The sequence below is a fragment of the Misgurnus anguillicaudatus genome, chromosome 8 (genome assembly GCF_027580225.2).
Source record: "Misgurnus anguillicaudatus chromosome 8, ASM2758022v2, whole genome shotgun sequence".
Lineage (NCBI taxonomy): Eukaryota > Metazoa > Chordata > Actinopteri > Cypriniformes > Cobitidae > Misgurnus > Misgurnus anguillicaudatus.
This window is the reverse complement of record NC_073344.2, coordinates 38,364,387-38,385,575: the sequence shown is the minus strand read 5'-3', so window position 1 is coordinate 38,385,575 and position 21,189 is coordinate 38,364,387. Positions and strand designations below refer to the sequence as shown.

Genomic DNA, 21,189 nt, shown 5'->3' with positions numbered 1-21,189 from the left:
GCACTTCCCTGGACCTTCTAGCAAACTCTATTCTTCCATTTACTGCATTTACCTCTCATTCTTCCCTGCCTTTGAATCTCATTTCATGATTCAAATGCAGGGCAAAATGTTGCTGTGGAGTCTAAGCTGTTTCCTTTTAAACCTAAACGTTGTAATGATTGTGCCCACAGTCTCGTCTGAGCAGCCAATCGGAAGCCATTGCACTGCAATCGGTCAGGAACATGAGAGGAAATACTCGTTGTGTGGACTGTGAAGCCCAGAGTAAGTCTTCTAACATCAAAACTTGGTTATTATTACCCCTGAGATTTGTCTTATGTACAAATCATCATACTGCTCCATTTAAATGGTCCAATGTTTAAAATGACCTCCTCCATCTTTTTAAATAATAAAATTGTATGTACATGTTTATCTGTATATTTTTGTTAAAAGTGATGTAATTTAAGCCACACCCATTTTTAAAGTACAAGCCTGAAAATGAGATGCATGGTTGCAAATAGTTGCAGATCTTGAACAAGGATATAAAGTTAGTGTCTACTAAGGATAGATTATTAGGAATTAAAGCCTTTTGAATTAGTTCATTTTATCACAAATAACAGAAACATTACTGCTATAGAAATGTTATCATAAAATGATTTTCAATGGTTTCAAATGACATATGGCTTGTCAAGATTTTTCTGTTTTAACAAGCAGTTTATTTTACAATGTGTGCATTTACAGTATACTTACACCCCCCCCCCCCCCCCCCCAAAAAAACAAAACAAACAATGCACATAATATGGGTTAGGCTAAGGTTCAGGGTTGGTTCCTAGTAATTTCAGTTTCAAAGTAAGTTCATTGTATGTTCCGGTAAATGTGAAAGTCGGCACACCTCTGATCTACTGGCCGTCCTTCAACGTGATGCCCAGCTGATACCTGACCAACGACCACCGGCAGAACCCGCTTAATCTCCGCTTAATCTTCTTATGTGTTTACATGTGTATATATATCTCCCAAAGGTTTTTCCTCCTAGGACTTTTTTATTTCCCCAGCTAAAAAGTCCGGGTTTTTTCTCCTAGGAGGTTTTTCAACCCGGGGAGGCAGCCTTCTTGGGCTTAACTTAGCACCCTCTTCTATACGTTAAATTAGTAATACGCTCGCTTATAATGTTGTTTCATAGCCACAGCAAATTTAGCTGCTTATGCTATCGTGTATTATGTTGATAATTAAAGAAAATTTAATTGAAAAAATTTAATTGAATATGTACATATTAGGGATGCAACAATACAGTTAGTCCATGGTTCAATACAATTTTCGGTTCTTGTCCACGGTTTTCAGTTCGTTTCTGATGGCTTGTTTTTACATTGTTTTATGCTTAGGTAACAGGAACAGTGAGATGTTAAGAAGCAAAAAAAAAATTTTTTAATTGCAGTTCTCTTTATTTTATGTAAATGCAAAATCATCTTACACATTTCTAGTGTATTTATCAAATAATATAAGATATAACTAAATAAAGATATATAAAAATGATAGTCAAACTCAGGAACACGTGAATTCTTACATTTTGAAAATAAACACAAGTAAACAAAAATTGGCCATTTTATATACCTGTACTTAGTTAATTAAACTTTACATTGTAAATCAATGCTATACCTTACTGCACTACTATTAAGTCCAACATCATTCTATGCTGTGTAGAAACCAAAAGAAAGCGTCAAGATTACTGGTGAGATTTTCCTTAGCATAATACGAATTCTCTTCTTGATTTAAACGTTTTCTTGCGCGGAAGATGTGTTTCAGGCAAATAACATGTGTTTGCGGCAATAACAAAGCCCAATTTGCGCATTCGCATTGCCCACGCGAATTTGCATCTTTACATTGATGTTGTATGTAATCTGCTCCGCAAATAATTAATCCACACCACAGATTTAAAAGAGTGGTGCTGTCTCTTTTTGTTGTTGGAATTCTCTGCTCACCATGTTGTGTGTGTGTATGTGTGTGCGAATGAAATCTGACACCAGCATTGCAAGCAGAGTTAAAGCAGCTAGCGCATAGTGACTGGATATTAACACCCTGTAAGGCGTTTAAGTTATATATCCCAGCGCATAGATCATGCGGGCGCACACACAGTAACCGAAGTGCAAGAAATATAAAACGGACAGATTTGGATGGATAAACCGAAAACCCGCAATTCACATGCGCGTATTGGACCGTGTGGGTCGAATCGAACGGTTCAATATTATATTGAGAATTGTGGCATCTCTAGTACATATAGAGCAGGACAATAAAATAAACTGCTACCTAAAATGTAATTTGTAACACATGGGTCACCATTAACAATAACTTCTTATGAACCATTTCTTTTTCTGTCTCTCTCAATCTCCCTTTCTCAGACCCTGACTGGGCCAGTCTGAACCTGGGGGCTCTGATATGTATAGAATGTTCAGGCATTCACCGTAACCTGGGGACACATCTGTCCCGCGTCCGCTCTTTGGACCTGGACGAGTGGCCTCTGGAGCTCATCAAGGTCATGTCAGCTATTGGAAATGAGCTGGCCAATAGCGTGTGGGAGGCCAATGCTCAAGGACGCCTAAAGCCCGCCCCTGATGCCAGCAGGTACACAATTACATAATTTCATATTTTCTAAAGGTCAAGTGTGTAATTTCTGTCCAACCGTAGGCATCAAACAAAATTGCAATCTGCTTGTTTGACAAGCACGATTGGCCCAATCATAAGAACATTTGTGCAACCAGTGCCGTGTGTTTGGGGCAAGTCTATCCAATCAGTGACTGGTGTTGCAAAATTACACAACCTGATCGTACCTGTACATTTTTTGATCATCCCTCTAAAATTTGAATTTGAACAAAAAGAGTCCTGCAGTGTACATTATGATCTTAAAGCAACACAGTGCCTTGTTTATGACACCAGAAGCGTATTTTTGGCAGTCTGGAATTTGTTGTCCTTTTCTCTCTGCCCTGTTGCATATGTGTTTGGATTTGTGGGAAGCCTAAAAGCAGATTCTTCCATTTTCTCGGCCCTCCATCTTTAGCAGCGTAATTATCGGCAGAGAGCCTTTAGTCCCACCAGCCATCATAACAAATTAGTGCTGACTGTTGGCCGCCAAAATATCGACTTCCCATTCCACACCGGCCTCATTAGTCACCTGAAGCACCTTTTAATTACTCCCCTCCTCTCCGAAAATCTTTCGATATGGATCCGCCATTTTCTGCCGCCCGTCGTCGATGTGCTAATGCGATTATAGTTCCTCATGTAGCTGTTTATTTATGTATGTGAAGGCATGTGGCCCCCTGAGTGGGAAGAGGAGATTACAGAGAGGGTCAATATTATCTCAATTAACCTCAGTCACTGGACACAGTCCTGCAGTCATTTCTCTGCTCACCCTCAATACTCCTGCTGAACTAGACAGGGAGAGTTTACTTATGTATTTCCCTCATGTGTTTGACTGGAATGTCCGTTTGTTTAATGACATTGATATTTGATGTACAATGAATTTGTTGGCTAAGCAGACAAGATGCATCTCAAGTAGAAACTGGCATTTTACTCTATATTCTTTTAAATAGTTAAGACGGGACATAGATTCAACCTTATTTATCAGTTCAAACCCAATAATGTAAATTATATGCATATGATTTCAAGTAATGCAATTCTACAAAATCTAGATGTGAGTGGGGTAGGCTGTCAGTTATTCTATAGATACGTAGAAATTAGGCATGGGCCGGTTACCGGTTTCAAGGTATACTGAGGTTTTAAAGAGTCATGGTTTCAAAACCACTACAATTTTCTGTGATACAATTTTCAAGGTATGAACTGTGTTTACACAAAATTAATTAAATTATGTAATTGAATTCATGTTTACATTTCAATGACATACTTTTGAAAGAATATTATGATTTAAAGACTTTATTTTTACCTGGCATAAACGTTGTATGTTGCGTAAAAATAAAATGTATTTTGTCCAAGTAAAAAGTTTTTATACAGAGACATTTGAAAAGAACATATTTTAGTGTTACAATGGCAATACCGCAAAAACCGTGGTATTTTTGCTTATGGTTATCATACCGCCAGAATCTTATACCGGCCCATGCCTAGTAGAAATATAAGAGGTATATATATCAGCGTATGCAATCTATTGAAATTAGAAGTGTTGTAGAGTAAACGGTTGAACAGCCACAGAAATATGGACAAAAAGGTGCTCCTTTGAAACCTCAGTTCAGTTGTGTCATGTCAAGGATTCAATTATTCAGTTATTAAGTAAAACATGAATGATTTTAACTCTTTCCCTGCCATTGACTAGTTATGTCAATTAAAAGAAAACGCTTCCCTGCCATTGACGAGTTTTTCCGTCAATCCGTATTTCCGCTATTATTCAGCAGATGGCGCTCTTACCCAACTTATAAAACTCGGAAGCAACACCTTAGGGCAAACACTAATGTTGCGTTTACACCAGCCGCGGTAGGGACGGCAAAAACGGGCTATTCACGCATAGTTGGCCGCTTGAACATTTGAGTTTACTCGCTTCATTCAAGCGTGAAATTCTAGTAAATTTGTGTCATGAGAGGGGCATCTGCCACTCCGCTCTCTTACTGTAATCACGTCACTACTACAGCAAGGTCCAGATTGTTTAACGCGGCCCGGAAATCCGCCGAAGTTCAGATTTTTCAACTTGCGCGTTTCCCACGGCAACGCTTAATTCGCGCGGAATGCCCCATCCGCGCAGCACTTACCGCGTGTACCGCGCCACAGGATAATAATCCGCGTGTAATCGCGTATTTGCATTGACTTAACATGAAAATCACCCGCGCTTGCCGCCTCTACCGCAGCTGGTGTAAATGTAGCATAAGAACTCTATGTATATTTTGAGGATCGCTCTAAATCTGATCTCCATCAAGAGTCTATCACAAAAATGTAATTGTTAGCTTTTTGCTCAAAATCTACCCGTATTTGAGAGATGATACAAAGAAAACAAATAAAGGTAGGATGAAATGTTTTGTGTTTTTTTAAAGCAGAGAAGGTCTGTTCTTTCATTTGATGTATTGTATGTTTATATATTTTAAGAAGAACATTTTCTAAGGCATTAAACTTTTGTAAAAATCATAAAAAATGCTGCCGCTGGCTGGCAATTTAAAAAACAAAGCTGGTGGGGTAAGAGTTGAACTTCACATAGAAATGTAATAAAGCTGCTATTGCACAATCCAGTATCAAAGTTCAGAGTTTTAGTTTGCTGCACAACATCGTCAGTTCATAGGAGCAGTCACAGTTTACCCCTTAGCTACCATTAACTATTAATTTAATCATTAGCCAGATAATTGACATGGTTTTATACACTGTCACCAGTATATAAGATATATGTGATCCTGGACCATAAGATGCACAGGTATATTTGTAGCAAAAACCAAAAGTATGTTGTATGGGTCCAAATTATCAAATTTTTATGCCAAAAATCATTAGGATATTTTGTAAAGTTCATGTTTCTTAAAGATATTTTTTACGTTTTCCACTGTAAATATATCAAAACTTGATTTTCAGTGGATGCTTTAAAGGCTTAATGTTTACCCAATATTCTCAATATTTTGATTTTATTGCACTTTCAGAATCCAGATTTGATTTTCAATAGTTCAATCTTGGACAAATATTGTCCTATCCTAACAAACCATACATCAATGGTTTTGTTTATTATTATTATTAAGTATTTATTCAGCTTTCAGATTATGTATACGTTTCAATTTTATAAAACTAACCCTTGACCAGTTTTGTGGTCCATGTTTGTCTTTTTTTACGTTAAAATTTAGGTCATATTCTCACAAACCCACTGCAGTTCCCTCTCCCAGTTCTAGGGGTTTGCAAACTCCAGTTAGAAAACCCTGCTTAAGTCCAACAAAATTCCTAAATAAATGTAAAATTGTAGTATAGCATAGGACTGGATGGATGCACATCGTTTCGATTTTGTCAGTGCAATTGCATTTAATTTGCTGTCTTAACATGATTTACTGCGCCATTGAATTGATTTTAGCTTGTAACCAAATGCCTTCAGTCTAACTAGGTGAAAGTGAATTTGAATTCCTTGACAGTGTGAATCTGAAAAGATGTAATCGAAAGTGTACTCTCCATTTTGAGTGGGGTAAAAAAGCATGTTTGAATTTTTCGTTTGACGTGCACGTCCTCCTGATAAGCATGTGGCAGCATTATGCTTCGAGGCAGAGCTTGCATCCTAGCGAACAGCACTGGCATTAGTGTGCGCACGCTGCATCCAGGATTGGTGGCTGATAAATGAAAACCCACCCTCGTGGTCTCTCAAGTGAGTAATAGAGCTCGAAATTTCATTTTGCAAGCGACTGATTTAATGATCCAAAGGGTAATTAATGGGCTGATTATCTTAATGTTAAATATGGCCAGCAGCAATTAGGCTGACCTCCCGCCTGTCAAGGTCTGGGCTACTCTCGCCTTTCAATTAGTGCCCTGTTTTGGGGATGTGGGGTGTAGGTATCGGAGAGACAACCGCTCTCTTCCACAACTCTGTGTGGAATCATCATCTGTGTGTGGATCATCCCTCGTTCCCCTGTTTAAAATTATGTTTGGGACTGATGATCACACTCAGATGGCCCACCTGGATCTGATGAGAAGCATTATGTGTCAGGAGTTGTAGCTGTTGAGAAGTCAAATTTGACCCTGTTTATGAAAATACAGCTTAAGTCATGTTTTTTTGTTTACTATTTTATAATGTAAAGACCGTTCTGTGAAAATATAACCTTGATATCTTAAAAAAAAATTAGATCATGAGACTTTAACCTCAACTTCACACCCAGAGAGGGTCACAAATGTTTAATTTGAACTTTCCCCTTAAACATGTTTTATGTAAAAAGCTAATTCTCTGTACATCAATAATGATTTATTCAGATCATAACAAAGTACAAAATTATACTAATGTGATTCCTTATGCATGTTACTATAGGCCAAGCCAATTTATACAATATATAACAAGTCCATGGGCCATAACTGTATGAAAAAAGGCTGAAGACTGATGTTTTAAGAGGAAGTTTCATCCTGTTACCCAATAGGCCAGTCAGGCGTTATGTATGATAGAGCCCGAGAGAATCTCTAAACATACCCATTAACCTTTTACTGCCCGTTATAAATTAACACCTCCACTGTCTTTAAAAGCCCAGGCAGTAAGAGGACGCTCAAAGACACTGCTGTGGGCTTATTTTAGGGACTGTTTAAACACAGGCACACATTCACGCTCGCTCTCTCCGAGGCGATAGGTTTTGGCACGAGTGCTCTGTGGTGGCAGCCGGGCCATGTTGCGGTCTCATTTTTTTAATTACTGCCACGGACAACAGAGCCTCCACTCTCCTGCCACACACACACAGTGCCGGTCTGTATTAGCGGACCAGGCAGTGTAGGAGTGACAGCTCTGCTAATTGCGCCTCGTGGTGACTTATTAGGAGGGTGGTGCTCGCTGGCATCCCATAATGCCAACTCTCAGCGACACGTTGACGTTTCACAGCCTGTCACCGAGCGAGAATGTCTTTACATGAGAAATACATGCCTTGTTCACACACTTCTTTTTTCTAGTGCATGTTAATGATGCGTTCCCAAATTCTGTCTCTGACTATTTACATTTTTGCACAGTCAATAGATATGTATGATTGTGGTGTTATGCTGCGTTTACACCAACCGCGTTTGAGGTGTCAAAATCACGTCTACCGCACCTAGTTTGCCGCTTGAACAGTTTGAATGCATTTGCGCATCTAGAGCGAAGTACACGCGCGGAAAAAGCTAGCATTTGACGCGCGTTAAAATCCGCTTCTTGTGGGAGGGGCAAGTGCTATGCGGTTGTCTGTTTGCAAGATGGCTGATGTTGATTGTGCATTTATCGGGAGAGTTACCGGTTTGTATTTGGTCCCTTTCTATAGGAGGAAAATAAATGGCGTGGGTCGATAAACGTCACGTGACTCAAAAGTGAAATGTGTATTTACAACTTACCAGGTTGCCCAATGTTCATTCCTGGTTTTATGCTGCGTTTACACCAACCGCGTTTGAGGCGTCAAAATCGCGTCTACCGTGCCTAGTTTGCCGCTTGAACAGTTTGAATGCATTCGTGCGTCTAGAGCGAAGTAGACGCACATAAAAAGCAAGCATTTGACGCGCGTCAGAGGCAAAATCCGCCGCTTGTGGGAGGGGCAAGTGCTATGTGGTTGTCTGTTTGCAAGATGGCTGATGTTGATTGTGCATTTATCGAGAGAGTTACCGGTTTGTATTTGGTCCCTTACTATAGGGGGAAAATAAACGGCGCGGATCGATAAACGTCAACGTGACTCAAAAGTGAAATGTGTATTTACAACTTACCAGGTTGCCCAATGTTCATTCCTGTCTCTACAGAAAAAAAAAACTTGTGTCGTATAGCTCTGGGTGACTGCTCACGGACAATATCAAGCGTTCCTTCATGTTGAATGAGTGACTCCGGGCGGGGCTGCCGCCACAGAAGCAAGCAGGCTTCTGATAGGTTAACGCGGCAAAAAAATTAGCCAAAGTTCACATTTTTCAACTCTGACGTCAGCCACAAATTCTCGTCAAACTCAAAATGCACAAAAAGCGTGAGGTGGAAACGCGTCTACCGCGCCATGCTAAACGCCTCATTCACGCCGTGAGATCTCATCATGCGCGTCAACGCGTCTTTAAATTGACTTAACATTGAAACCACTCGCGCTTGACGCTTCTATTGCGGCTGGTGTAAACGCAGCATTAGACTTCAACTCTGAATGTTGTATGTGAAAATGCACAGCAAGCTGTACACAAGCATGCTTTGGTCCACAGAAGCCTTACCTCCATCAGACAACTGAGATATTGAGCTCCTCACACAGCCTGATTCTCGCAGCCACATGCCTTATCATGAGCAATGCCCGTCTCATAATAATTCAGCAGTAAGTGGCTGAGAAAGAGCCTCTTTATGGCCAGATATCGGTCTCTGAAAGGGCAGAGCTAACAGATTTCAAATTAGACCCGGCTCTTAATCTGGGCCGGGGTGCAGGTGCGCGTCCCCAAAGCAGAGATCAGATTGGGCCCCGGGGATGGATGGGGATGGGGGGAGTCGGGGGGTCCTGCTGGGCTCAATTCTTCCTCAGATCCAGGCGTAGACGGACAGCAACGTGCTATTAATGCAGTAATGTCTCAGGAGTCGCTTACTCACCCAACTTTCTCTTTGCGTAGAAGAATAAGAAATTAATTTCCCACACATTTTGACATACTTAAATTTGTACTACACATCTTCTAGTCATTTCCTTATTCCTCGTTTTCCTGTTCGCACTGACAGACAATCACGGTGGTCCATTTCACCAGCATTAACAAGCTGATCTGCGTTTGTCAGCCTCTGACCTCGTTCCTGTGAGAAGACCAGTGATGTGATCCAGCTCATGGCCTGCATGTTAAACAGCTCCTCAATTCCTCCCCATGTCTCGCTTTCTCCTCTTTCCCTGACAGAAACCACTGCACAAATGTTTCAAATAATTGGCTGCCCCATTGTAATTCATCTGTAAAAGGACTTCTTGATTAGATTAGGCTAATAGATATTATTTTTTACATGACTGCCTGCCATTGCCCGTAATCATGTCCCAACTTGGCTAACAAGCCTTCCAATTTACAATTGACATTAAACTGGCTGATAACAGCCAATCAGAGCACAGCGTATTAAAAGAAAGTCAGATAATATGAAGCAAGAGAGCATTTAATGGCAGAATCATAATTCGGTCTACTTTTTGTCCAATTTAATGCAGAATAAATAATTTGCGTATTTTTTGTTATCTCGTGCCCTTTCTGTATGTCTTTCTTCATACCTCCCTGTATAGATGGTTTCATCGGACACACACATCTTCACAGTTACGTGCCTGAATTAAAGTACTTCCGGTCTTTATTTATTTATCAGTCTGGCTATTGGCAAAAACTGAACTCTGAAACTAATACCTTGTCGAAAATGTTTTGGTTTGCTAAAGATGAGTGGAGACGACGTGCATTAGGGGTATAACGATAAATCACGACACATACATACTAATATGTCCGGTATCAATTCTGAATTGCAATGGCGATATTATGCACAGCTCTTTCATTCAGGAAGTCCTTATCCATCTAAAATCACTGTGAGTTTGAGTCGTTTATAACAAGCATTTAAAAACGCAACACTCGTCAATCATAATCATTATACACTTTCTTTATTATCATGAAAATACCTGAAAAGGTTTGAAGAACTGCGATAAAAATACACTTATAGGCATTCCCGTGTGTAAATGGTACCTCTTCTGCGGGGTGTATTGAGTTCAGGGTTTCCCGCAGAAACTTTGTTAGTTAAGGTGGTATCGGGGCAGGGAGCGTGGCAATCAAAGGTGCGGGGTGTTTGCGTCATGATGAAAATTAAAATATTTTTATTTAAAACACTAAAATAAAACTTAATTTTGAAGAAACTATGACAGAAAATGAACACATACTAGATTATTAATTAATTAAATGTTTTTAACAGATACCTCTAATGGGAATAGCTGGGTGATGAAGTAAAACTAAAGGGTTTAATAAATACAAACTAAAGCAGATGTTGTAGAATGTCTGGCGAACAATGATAGATAGCGCAAAGATTGTAAAAACAGATTATTTCCCACTATTAATTAAATTTTCTTTAAGGAGTGTAACTACTGTAGCATGTAAATAATGCACATAAATAACGTGAGCATGAGCGCTCAACAATATCTTATCAACAGGCACGTGAAACCTAGCTAGCAGGTTGCTCAAACAACAAAATCACCAGCTAAACTTATTTTAAATAAGAACTATAGACTAATACAATAACTGGCTATCCTCTAGACCAGGGATGGGCAACTGGCGGCCCGAGGGCCACAAACGGCCCGGGGTAAATTCTACATAATCAAATACTTTAAAAATGATGATTTTTGTATTAGGACGTAAATACTCCCAACCAGGAGGGGGCGCTAGGTCCCGAGGATCCTCACAGTAAGCATAGTCCTGTGTTTGGGCTTATGTGAAGAAGAGGTCTTCACGGAGTCCGAAAACCCGAGGTCCGACCCAAGACCCGATCAGGTTCGGGTCTAAAAGTTTCACGCATGCCTCGGACACGGGTCGGGTACAATAATCAGGTCTCAGGTTATTTAAAATGAACGTGTTTTTGCCGAATGGACCAGAGAAAACTCTCGCATGTGTATGTCAATGTCCTTTTCAAACCTCTCCTCTGTTTGCAAGAGTGCTTGCGACATTGTGTGGCTGGCGATAGGTTAATTTTCGTTCAGACAGACATGTCAGATATTTTTCATGTAAATTTTTGTGGTTACCTTGGTGTCATCGTCATATAAACAAATGGAGCAGCTCGCCAAATTTGTTGCGAGGCCACCGGGGGTTGCAGACTGCACACACGTCAGTTTACATTCGGGTCCAGTCGGGTTAAAACCAATGCCACTGGTTTGGGTGACGGGTCGTACTCGGGCCAGAATTGATCTCAGATTTGAAAGGTAAAATACATTGTTATTAAAATTTTGTTTTGAATTTATGTGTTATTTATTTCAAATAATTTTGTTCTCTAAGGGCAGGATGAGAAACTCCTCTATTCTAATTTAAAAGTGCCTTGCTTGTTACAGATGTTAAAGCAATGCAGTTAAGAAGTTTTATCTGCAATGCTTGTCCACTGAAAATAAAGTTATGATTTAGAATTAGCATAATTGCTAAGTTTTATAGTTAAAATCTTTAAAGACAGGTTAATTATATATTGTGGTTTCTTAATAAAGGAAATTAAGATAAAGTGCGTGTGGTTCTGGCCCCTTTGGTATAAAGGAGAAAAATGCTGGCCCTCGGCATTATCAAAGTTGCCCATCCCTGCTCTAGACAGTGACGGACCATTTCGGTCATGTGGTGTCCGCGCTATTCCTCGCGATTTTTTATCAACTGGCTAGTTATCCCCAAGACAGTGACAGTCCGGACCACGTCTTTCTCTCATTTCGGCCCTGTGGCGCGCGTGCCCGCTTGCGGTGTGAAACGGGTCCACACTATTCTCCGAGATGCACTTAACAGCCTTTATTTTTGGACGACCTAGTTAAGGCGGTAGGGTTTCTCAGCTTAGGCGGGTTGCCCGAACTGCAAAGTGCTGCGGAAAACCCTGGAGTTTCTGTACGAGAGCTAGGGGTGCACCGAAATTTCGGTCGCCGAAAATTTCGGCCGAAAATGGCATTATCCGTTTCGGGCCGAAATAAAAATCCAGTCGAAAATGTCAACCGAAAATGAATGTCAACCGCACCCCTCCCATCTGTGCGCTAGCGCTTGGGTTTCACTCACGGTGATCAGTCGTCACACACCCCTCCCCTTCGTGCTCAAGCAGGTTTCACTCATGGTCGAGCTGTTTGCATGCGTCTGCAAAGATTAAGCATGTCTTAATGTGTAAACTTTAGAGAGAGTCGCGCTAATGTGTCTCATACTGTAATCCATTAACATACATTTGGCGAATGAAGCAACGAAATCCAACGTAACGTTTTTATGTGGAGCGACTGTTGCGCTGTTTGGATTCACTCTCCGTCTCTTTGTGTGTGTGCGTATAAGTGCCCTTTCCTGTTTTCGGTTTCGGACAAGAATTTTCATTTCGGTGCATCCCTAACGAGAGCACCTTCTTTGAGAAGCATAGCAAACATCATCGGACGATTTATCATTACACACCCAACGAGCATGGATCACAACTGTGCCGAGAGGTTTGGCAGCCAGGCAACCATTGTATACATTAGTTTTACACAGCTCAGTGTAAAATTGATTCTACGTGTAAGCATACCAGAAGTTGCGACCTGGGTTCGAATCCAGCACGTGTCTCTCCCCATAATTTTGTGTCATCTTTCAACTTAATTTAAGTGGCAATGAGCGAATCACAGAGTTCAGAAACTCAACAATGAGGCTCTTTGGAGTTTTACTGATGCTTAGCAGATTTCTGTTCTCTCACACACATACTTTTTCCTCTGTCTTTGCCCTTTGGCCCCCATTTGCATGCCGCCACTGAAGCGTTCTGATCCAGTTAATGGAACCTCATATGAGTGTGGCCCATTGCCTCCAGTGGGACTGATTTGAGTGTGGTGCAGGCCAGAGCTCAGTCAGAATCAGAATCGCTAAGTGCCCGTAATATTAAAAGAAGCTCTGAGCTTAATTATCTGTGTCTATCCAAGGGCAGCTAATGACTAGGCTGGAGAGGATAATTGATTTCAGACCCGTGTTTTTTTCTTGTTAGGAAAGGGGGTGGGAGGGGGGCAAGAACAGAGCGGCTCTTGGAGTAGAATTGTACCTTATTCACCTCACAAATGTTCGTCAGTCGAGTTTCTTCATTCAGAAAATGGCTGGAGATCTTTTGTTGAGTTTGTAGTTGCAGGTGATTACTTGCCTTGATATTGAAACCCTTTAAATTGTCTCAAACTCAAATACATTCAATACATTTCAGACAGCCTTTAAGCACATAATCATGCTTATGCAAGATCCTGTGTCCCTGCAGAGTTTCTTTGGACCCACAAAGTAGTGTTATTAGTACCTGTGTGGAAAGGTAATGGGAGTGTAAACAGTGCTTCATTTGTGTATATGTACTGCAGTAAGGGTTAAACACTGAGATAAATGAGCATGCATCCGTAAGCGCATGCGCAGGTAAATGTGCGAGGCTGTCTGTTTGACAGATTTAGCCTGTCAGAGTTCATTACCTGTGAGTCAGTAGGGCACTAATGAGCTGAATTAGCGGTATAATTAGCCTGAAAGAAAAGAACATCAACGTCGATCTCAACAAAAGTCGTCGTCTAATCTCTGAATCTTTTACTCATTTTAACTTGAAAACTGGTGAACAAATAGTCATTGAAACATCTCACATGTGCTCTTTACTCTCTGGATGTCCCATTGACCTGAACCTTTAAAAAGTTCAGAGGTGCGTGTGTTTGGGATGGGGGGGTTCTGGAGACAGTGGCAGCTGGAGGGCGGCCGTCCTGTCACGGGCGGCTGCTTTAGCAGGACGCCTGTCAGTGTTGGGTAAACAGCCGTTGGCTTTGAGCTGGACAGGAAGCGCTGGCAAGTGTGTAAACACAACCCCACAAAGTGATCGTCCAGGGAGAACACAAAGCTAGCACGCACACACACAATCACAAACAGGAAACCATCCTGACAAGAGATTGATGTAGACACCCGATTATTCCCCTGTGACCCGGCCTGTTGCATTCCGCCTGACCGTTTCCAATAGTGACGAGGTTACTGTCCGTTCACAAACCCCCTCCCTACCTTTTCCTCAGGTAAACATCCCACAGCATTCCCCGCAACACTCTCTATTGAACCTGTCACACAAACAGATGTTTTTACAAGAATGTGTCAGTATACCTTTAAAAACCTTAAAAACATGTTAATTATAGTTTTCACTAAGATAACACATACTGCTGTAATTGTTGCTACAATTTAGCCGCTTTCTTCAGAAGGAAATCTAATTGACACAGATTAGATTAGGTTCAATGGTACATCATGCAGCCATTTTGGATCTAACTTGCATGACCAGTAGTTTTTAATTAGAGTCAAGCAGAAACCCGCAGTGTGCCAGCGACATTCCCTCCCCAGTGGAGAGACACTGACTACAGGCTAAGAGCTACAGACAGGTACATATACACACACAACACACACATGGAACAAAGTAGCTAATTTAATTTGCCTACATCCTGTGTTAGGATGTATTCCCCAAGATTCAGCTAATGATATGGCCAGCAGTTCCCACCGCTGGGCATTTGTTTGCTCTTTTGTTTAATCATGGATGTTTATACATGGTTTTCTGTGCCATCGCATTGATAATTGATACTTTACACTTGACGTGAATTTATGATAAGCAAAAACAAGATCATATTTATTTCTGTACTGATTTTTTTTATGAGCATACATTTGTGTCTATACTATTTTTTGTTTTTTATCGTTTTTATGTGAAAACGATTTTAGTCTGTCCTCAACATTTAAATGGCACTTAAAGGTCTAGTGTGCAAATTTTAGCGGCATCTTGGTGAGGTTGCGAATTGCAACCAACGGCTCAGTCCACTGCTCACCTCTTACTTTTGAAACACATAGAGAAGCTACGGTAGCCGCCATCGTTGGAGACGACTTAGTAAAAAAGTTTGTCCGTTAAGGGCTTCTAAGGCAATAAAGACACAACGGTTCATATGAAAGGTCTTTATACACCCCTGATAATTTAGTTTTTTATATTATTTTGCAGTTCTGTCAAGAGATCTTTCTAAAAATTACACACTGCAACTTTAAATCTGCTAAATCATGTTTAGCTTTACAAATAAATAGATTATTGTAAACAGGTTTGTGTTGAGAGTTTATTGGCAGGATATTTTAAATATATGTGACCCAGTCGTAAGAGTAATTTTTTAAATTGATATTTCAATTTCAACTTGATAAATAAGCTTTCCGTTGATTTATGGTTTGTTAGGATAGGACAGTTTTTGACCGAGATACATTAATTAAAAAATTTGGAATGTGGTGGTGAAAAAATCAAAGTATTGAAGAAATCACATTTAAAGTTCAAAGTCCAAATAAAGTATATAACTAATTTAAGGTAGGGTTGCTGCGGTGACAGAATTTTCCAAGCGGTTAATCAGCGCGTCACAAACCCGGTGATACCAGTATCACCGGGTGGGAGGGGCTAATAAATGCGCATGCAGACGTGCTCATTTTACTTTAACTTTGAATTACGCAACTGTTTAAATGCAGCACTTGCGTAAGCTGTGTTAAATCGCGTATGAATTTGCGTGCCATGCAAATTTGCGCTAGAAAATTATCTTCATTATAAATTATCTTTACATAATATACGTTTGATTTTTAAAAGAATCAAAGAAAAATAGATAATTTGGCCCATGCAATGTATTTTTGCATTTTCTAGAAACTAATAGTTTGGTTTCAAAACGAGATAACTCCATTTTTAATTTGTTTTAAAACATGTTTATTCTTATGTTATCATGGGCCCTAATTTAACGATCTAAGCACATTGTCTAAAGCGCACTGTCTAAATGGGTGTATCCGATTCCACTTTTGCTAATTTAACGACCGGAAAAATGGTTTATTCGCCAAGCGCATGGCCTAAAAGGGTTGTTCCTAAACTTCTAATGAGTAATGGGTGTTTTTTGTGCATAACATGCAATAAACCAATGAGAGCCTCAGCTCTCATCCCCTTTAAAAGCCAGTTGCGCCTGGCGCCATACCTAATCCCTATTTAGAAAGCGGAATTTTAAACTGAAAAACTAAGCGGAGAAAGAAGACCACCAGTTTGAGAATAATGTTTAAAAAATGTGTTGTTTTCATTTTTATTGGAATTTAAATTTTTTTAAATAAAACCTTTAAAAGCCTTTTTCTTTCAGTCATAGAAGTACAAATAGCAGGCTTTTAATTGCTGTAAATGTATTGATATCCTACATAATTATTGTTATCTCATAAAATAATTTGCAAATATGCAAGAAAATGTTTCTAGTCTAAAAATACTTTATTTTCAACAAACAAGAGATAAAGAATTTACAAACGTGCTGAGAGCCATTTCAGCACTCGGACAGCGCCATTGTTTGTTTAGAAAGCATTTACTTAAAAATATTTCTCATCTCACCATATCCACAGGTACAGAGTCATCATATACAATAAATCCGTGGGGTAGCATTTAAAAAACATTTAAAAATAGATGCATTTGTTTAAAGCAAAGCATTTATTTACTTAACAGGCTACAGGTGAAGCAGCTCTTTACGGCTTTTAATGTCTCATCATCGGTCCTCATTTATCGGTCCAAGAGACTCAATAATAATCATTTACATTTTAATCCTTTAATTTTTCATATTTAAAAGCCTTTTTGTGCTGCTGCGCATCAATGTGATAAGCAAACTTGCGTTGTCCCATTTATAGGCGCATAATACAAACGCGCTCTTTAAATAACAATAAACATATTGCCCCATTGACTTTAGACTTTAGACCAAGCTTTTGTTGGTCAATGGCGTAGTCTATTTTAGTTGCCTCAACACACCAACGCGCCAACAATGCGCCTGAACACACCTCGTTTTCACACCAAAACGCCCAGGGGCGCAAAATTGTGCGCTAATGCATTTGCTATTTAAACAACGTGGCGCTAAACGTAAAAATGGTAATTGCACCGAGTTGAAACTAGCAAAAGACACTTGCGTCACGCATTACGCTGCATTGCGCCGGGAGTATGATAGAGCCCTTAAAGTTCAAAGTCCAAATGAAGTTCTTTCGAGTTATTTCGTTTTGGAACCAAACTCTTCAAATATACCCATGCGTCTTACGACTTGGTTTTGTGGTCTATTGTCACATATTTGTCTTGTCTTGTTATAAAAACCATTGCATATATGAGTGGTCCTCAACTATTTTGGTTTTATCTGTGGGAACATACACTAGCCTTCAAAAGTTAGGGGTCACTTGCCTGAAATAGTTTTTTATGATCTTAAAACTCTTTTAACCCTATTAGACCATGAGTGTTGGCACTGGCACATTCTACCAAGAATATTCTATGCTTTTCATTTCACCGTAACGGAGCAAATAAGAGCCCAAAACAGTTCAATATTGTTTTAAAAAGATCATGAGGTGAGACCTCAAGAAGCTGCTTGATGAAATTGTTAGAAGCTGTAGGCAAAAGGTGACCACATTGAAGATGTTAAAGTATAACTGTTTTAATTACCTCTTTCACAACATAATTCTTTTAGTTACATTTCCTATAGTGTCATTTTATAGTTTTGATAAGTTTACTATTATTCTAAAATAATAGATAATGCAACATTGTAAAAAGCACTATATAAATTCAATGTGGAAAAATCGATAGTAAACAATGAGTAGGTGATCCTAAACGTTTGAATGGAAGTGCAAGTTTCTGTGTAAATAAGTAATAGGGAGGGCATCAAGACAAAAATAGGAGGCACCAGGTGACCTTTTTCCTCCTATGTGCATGTGTGTGTTACTCAAAAAGTGGAAGCACTGCTTCTTGCATTATTTGGTTTTGTTACTACGAAACATCTATTTACCCTTCCATCATGTAATGTGTACATTTAGAAAGACCAAAACATAAACGGCAAATGCTGTTATGTAATGTTTTTTTAGTGTCAGTTGTAGTAATGGACCGTTTAAAAGCTTGACCACAAAGTGGTCACAGAAGCTTTTTTCCGTTATCCAGGCGGTCCTGGCCCTTAGCAACGTTGCTAACTGGGGAAGGCATGCGTTTCAAAGAGCAATGAAGCTCCACATTTCCTCTAGACACAGAGGAGAAGAGGGGCCGTGGGGAGACCCTGCCGAGCCTCTTCCTCTCTCTTTTCCCCCTTCTGTTGCTCTCATCCACAACTCCCAGGATGCTTTGTGTGAGGGCTGTGGTCCGTGGCCCCCGTGCCGGCCCTCTCACTCACCCCGAGCTGACCAGCAGCACCCGGAACATTCTCCCTCCCCAAAAGCACACACAGTTAATAAAATTTGTCAACGTTCCCACAGATGCAACAGCTTTTCTCTGCTTCTCCAGGCTCATGTCTTATCTGCTTCTCCTTCCTGCTCTTTCATCGCTCCTGTGTGTTTGGTCCACATTGATATGGGTCCTGCTTCTCAAATGCACCAGAAGCTCTGCTGTACCTACAGTTTTTTTATCTTTCCATATGTTTGACATTCTCACCCAGGACCGTCCATGTGCTGGACACAAAAGAATAGCAAGTCCTGAGGTCCAAAGGTTTTTAAGTTGCTAATATGATGCTTTTGAGACCCATTCTTATATGCGTTATTATGCCATTTATGCTGGTGGTCAAATGTCTGCAAGATTAGTTTTGCGATTGTTACATGCTGTGTGTGTGGGTTTGTGACTGTGAGCTTGGGCTGTGAGGCTCAGCTGTGGCCTTAGACAGAAAATCTTTGCGTGCGGTGGGGGTTCAGGTTTGTCAGTATGGCTTTGCTACTTTGATTAAGAAGGATGTCACTAAACTATCGATCCCCAGGGTTATTGATTACCTATTTTTATCCATCTGCTTCTCTGATAAAATGTTATCGCCTTTGCACTCTGGGTCCTGACATCCATACATGGCTAATTTGTAATCAGGGTGTCCAAGTTAAACCATTTTAGTCGCTCTTCATGTCAGTGTGACTGTGGCTTGCAACGTACACAAAAAAGAATTAAACATACAGTAAGCGCTGTAGATGGGTGCAAGTCGTCTTTCATCGTCGCCTGTCTACTTTGTTCCGATACATCGAGTCTGTTTCCAGATCCTCCTGTAAGGAGGAAGTGTGGCTGCAGGAGCTCAGTTCTCCGGTTTCACGGGTTGAGACTCCCTGAGGGGCAGCTGTGTTTTAGGGAACAGCTCTATATCCTCTGCCCAGCTCCCTTCCCCACCCCAGGGGTATCAGAACTCCCTCGGCCCTTCAGATAAGAGCTGAAGCTGAACTAATCCAGAGTTGTCTGAGAAGGGCTGTTTGCTCTGCAGGGATTAACAGAGATTAGTGGTATCATAGCACAGTTTGAGCAGGGGTGCTATAAAAGGCCCAGCGTTTGGTTATGACCATCTCTTTCCTGCACGTGCTTAACATGTCACACCCACAGTTCCATTCTTAGCACCTGCATGCTACTGCATTCATTCACTATTTATTTTACTTTGTTATATCTTATGTAGTTTTGGTTTCTTTTATTGGATATGTTTTCTCTTTCAGTCTAGCTGACACACAAACACCTGCTCATTACGTACTCAATACAATATTGTTGTGAAGTGTTGTAGTAGTTTTTTCTTTTATTCTTCAGGCCTTTGTTAGCTTTTTTTTAATTCATTGGTAAAAAGTATGTTTCCCTGTAATGCGGTATTACATTTATGGGAATCATCATCATGCAAAAAACTGAAAATAAAATTTCAAAATGTATAACACGAATTAAAAAAAGGGCACAATGTGTGCTATTATTGAGAAAATTGTGGTTGGTTGCATTTGTCAGACAGATGCTAAAGGTATACATTTTTATCAGTATGTGTGTTCAATTGAGCTACAGAACACCATTAAGTTGTATTTGTATGCAAAAAGCAAAAAACTGTAGTTGGGAAGGTTTGTATAGGTTTAATTTCCCTTATTCAGATTTTTTTATTGTGATTTTAGGATTTAATATGACCTGTGATCTAAAAGACTGTAGGATTTACACAACTAGTAAAGACCTCTGTAGTTGCATTGTACAGCTCTTTGTATTTAATGACTGTATTAAGGTCTAGGTACCGCTGTGTGTAATGGAGACGTGAGCGATTGTAAATGTTTCTTCGCCGTACTATACACCATATCAAAAGCTCCATCACTGTACACCAATCCCATCAACTTTTAAATGTCACTTGGAATGAGAGGCAGATCAGAACATGGCACCGGTGTGAACCGTGTGTCGACATCCAAGTTCAGTCTCGAGCTTAATCCATATTCTGTGTGTGTGATTTCAGAGAGGAGCGCGAACGCTGGATCAGGGCCAAGTACGAGCAGAAGTTGTTTTTGGCGTCGTTGACATGCACAGAACTGACTCTGGGACAGCAATTACTGCGGGCCACCGCCGATGAAGACCTCCGATTCGTGGTAATTCTATTGGCCCATGGCTCCAGAGATGAGGTCAACGAATCATGCGGCGAAGGTGATGGCCGGACAGCCCTGCACCTGGCCTGCCGCAAGGGAAATGTGGTGATCACACAACTACTTGTATGGGTAAGAGCCAGTGCATGTTCACAATAACTATATACTGTATATACACATTATCTGGGGATTCGTTCTTCAATTCATTATTGTTTGATTGGTTATATATTTAACCATCAGTGGACAATCAGAGACCTGTTCTTTAACCCTAACAATCTTACCCCCAAGCCACTTTTCTTTAGTTAAAAAACATGGTTCCCTTCATCTCAGTGGAATAAGATTTTGTGACTTTTCCAGATTATCTATCAAGATTCATATAAAAAACTGGGCTTGATTCGGTCGTTCTAAAGAGGTGTAAAAATGTACCAAAAGAGGCCCTTTGGGGGTAAAAATGAACCCAATTGAAATGAATGGGAAATGCAAAAAAATCATTTTTGTTTTTCCTTTGTATTTGTCAAAACAAATCAATGCATCTAGAATAAATCTGAAAATTTTAATACAGAAAAGTAGGCCTGGTACTAGAGCACAAATGCAATACAGAAAAGAAAT

At 40.1% G+C, this 21,189-nt stretch overlaps 1 protein-coding gene across 4 annotated transcripts in view; it reads left to right on the top strand.

Moving 5' to 3' along the window:
- Positions 1–21,189, top strand: part of agap1 (ArfGAP with GTPase domain, ankyrin repeat and PH domain 1) — a 216,578-nt gene that overhangs the window by 190,371 nt on the left and 5,018 nt on the right. For all 4 annotated transcript variants that reach the window (XM_073870886.1, XM_073870885.1, XM_073870883.1 and 1 more), the window contains 3 exons: positions 171–261; positions 2,370–2,592; positions 20,457–20,712. In XM_073870886.1, coding sequence (XP_073726987.1) covers positions 171–261; positions 2,370–2,592; positions 20,457–20,712 — 570 coding nt within the window. The remainder of the gene's footprint in view (positions 1–170; positions 262–2,369; positions 2,593–20,456; positions 20,713–21,189) is intronic.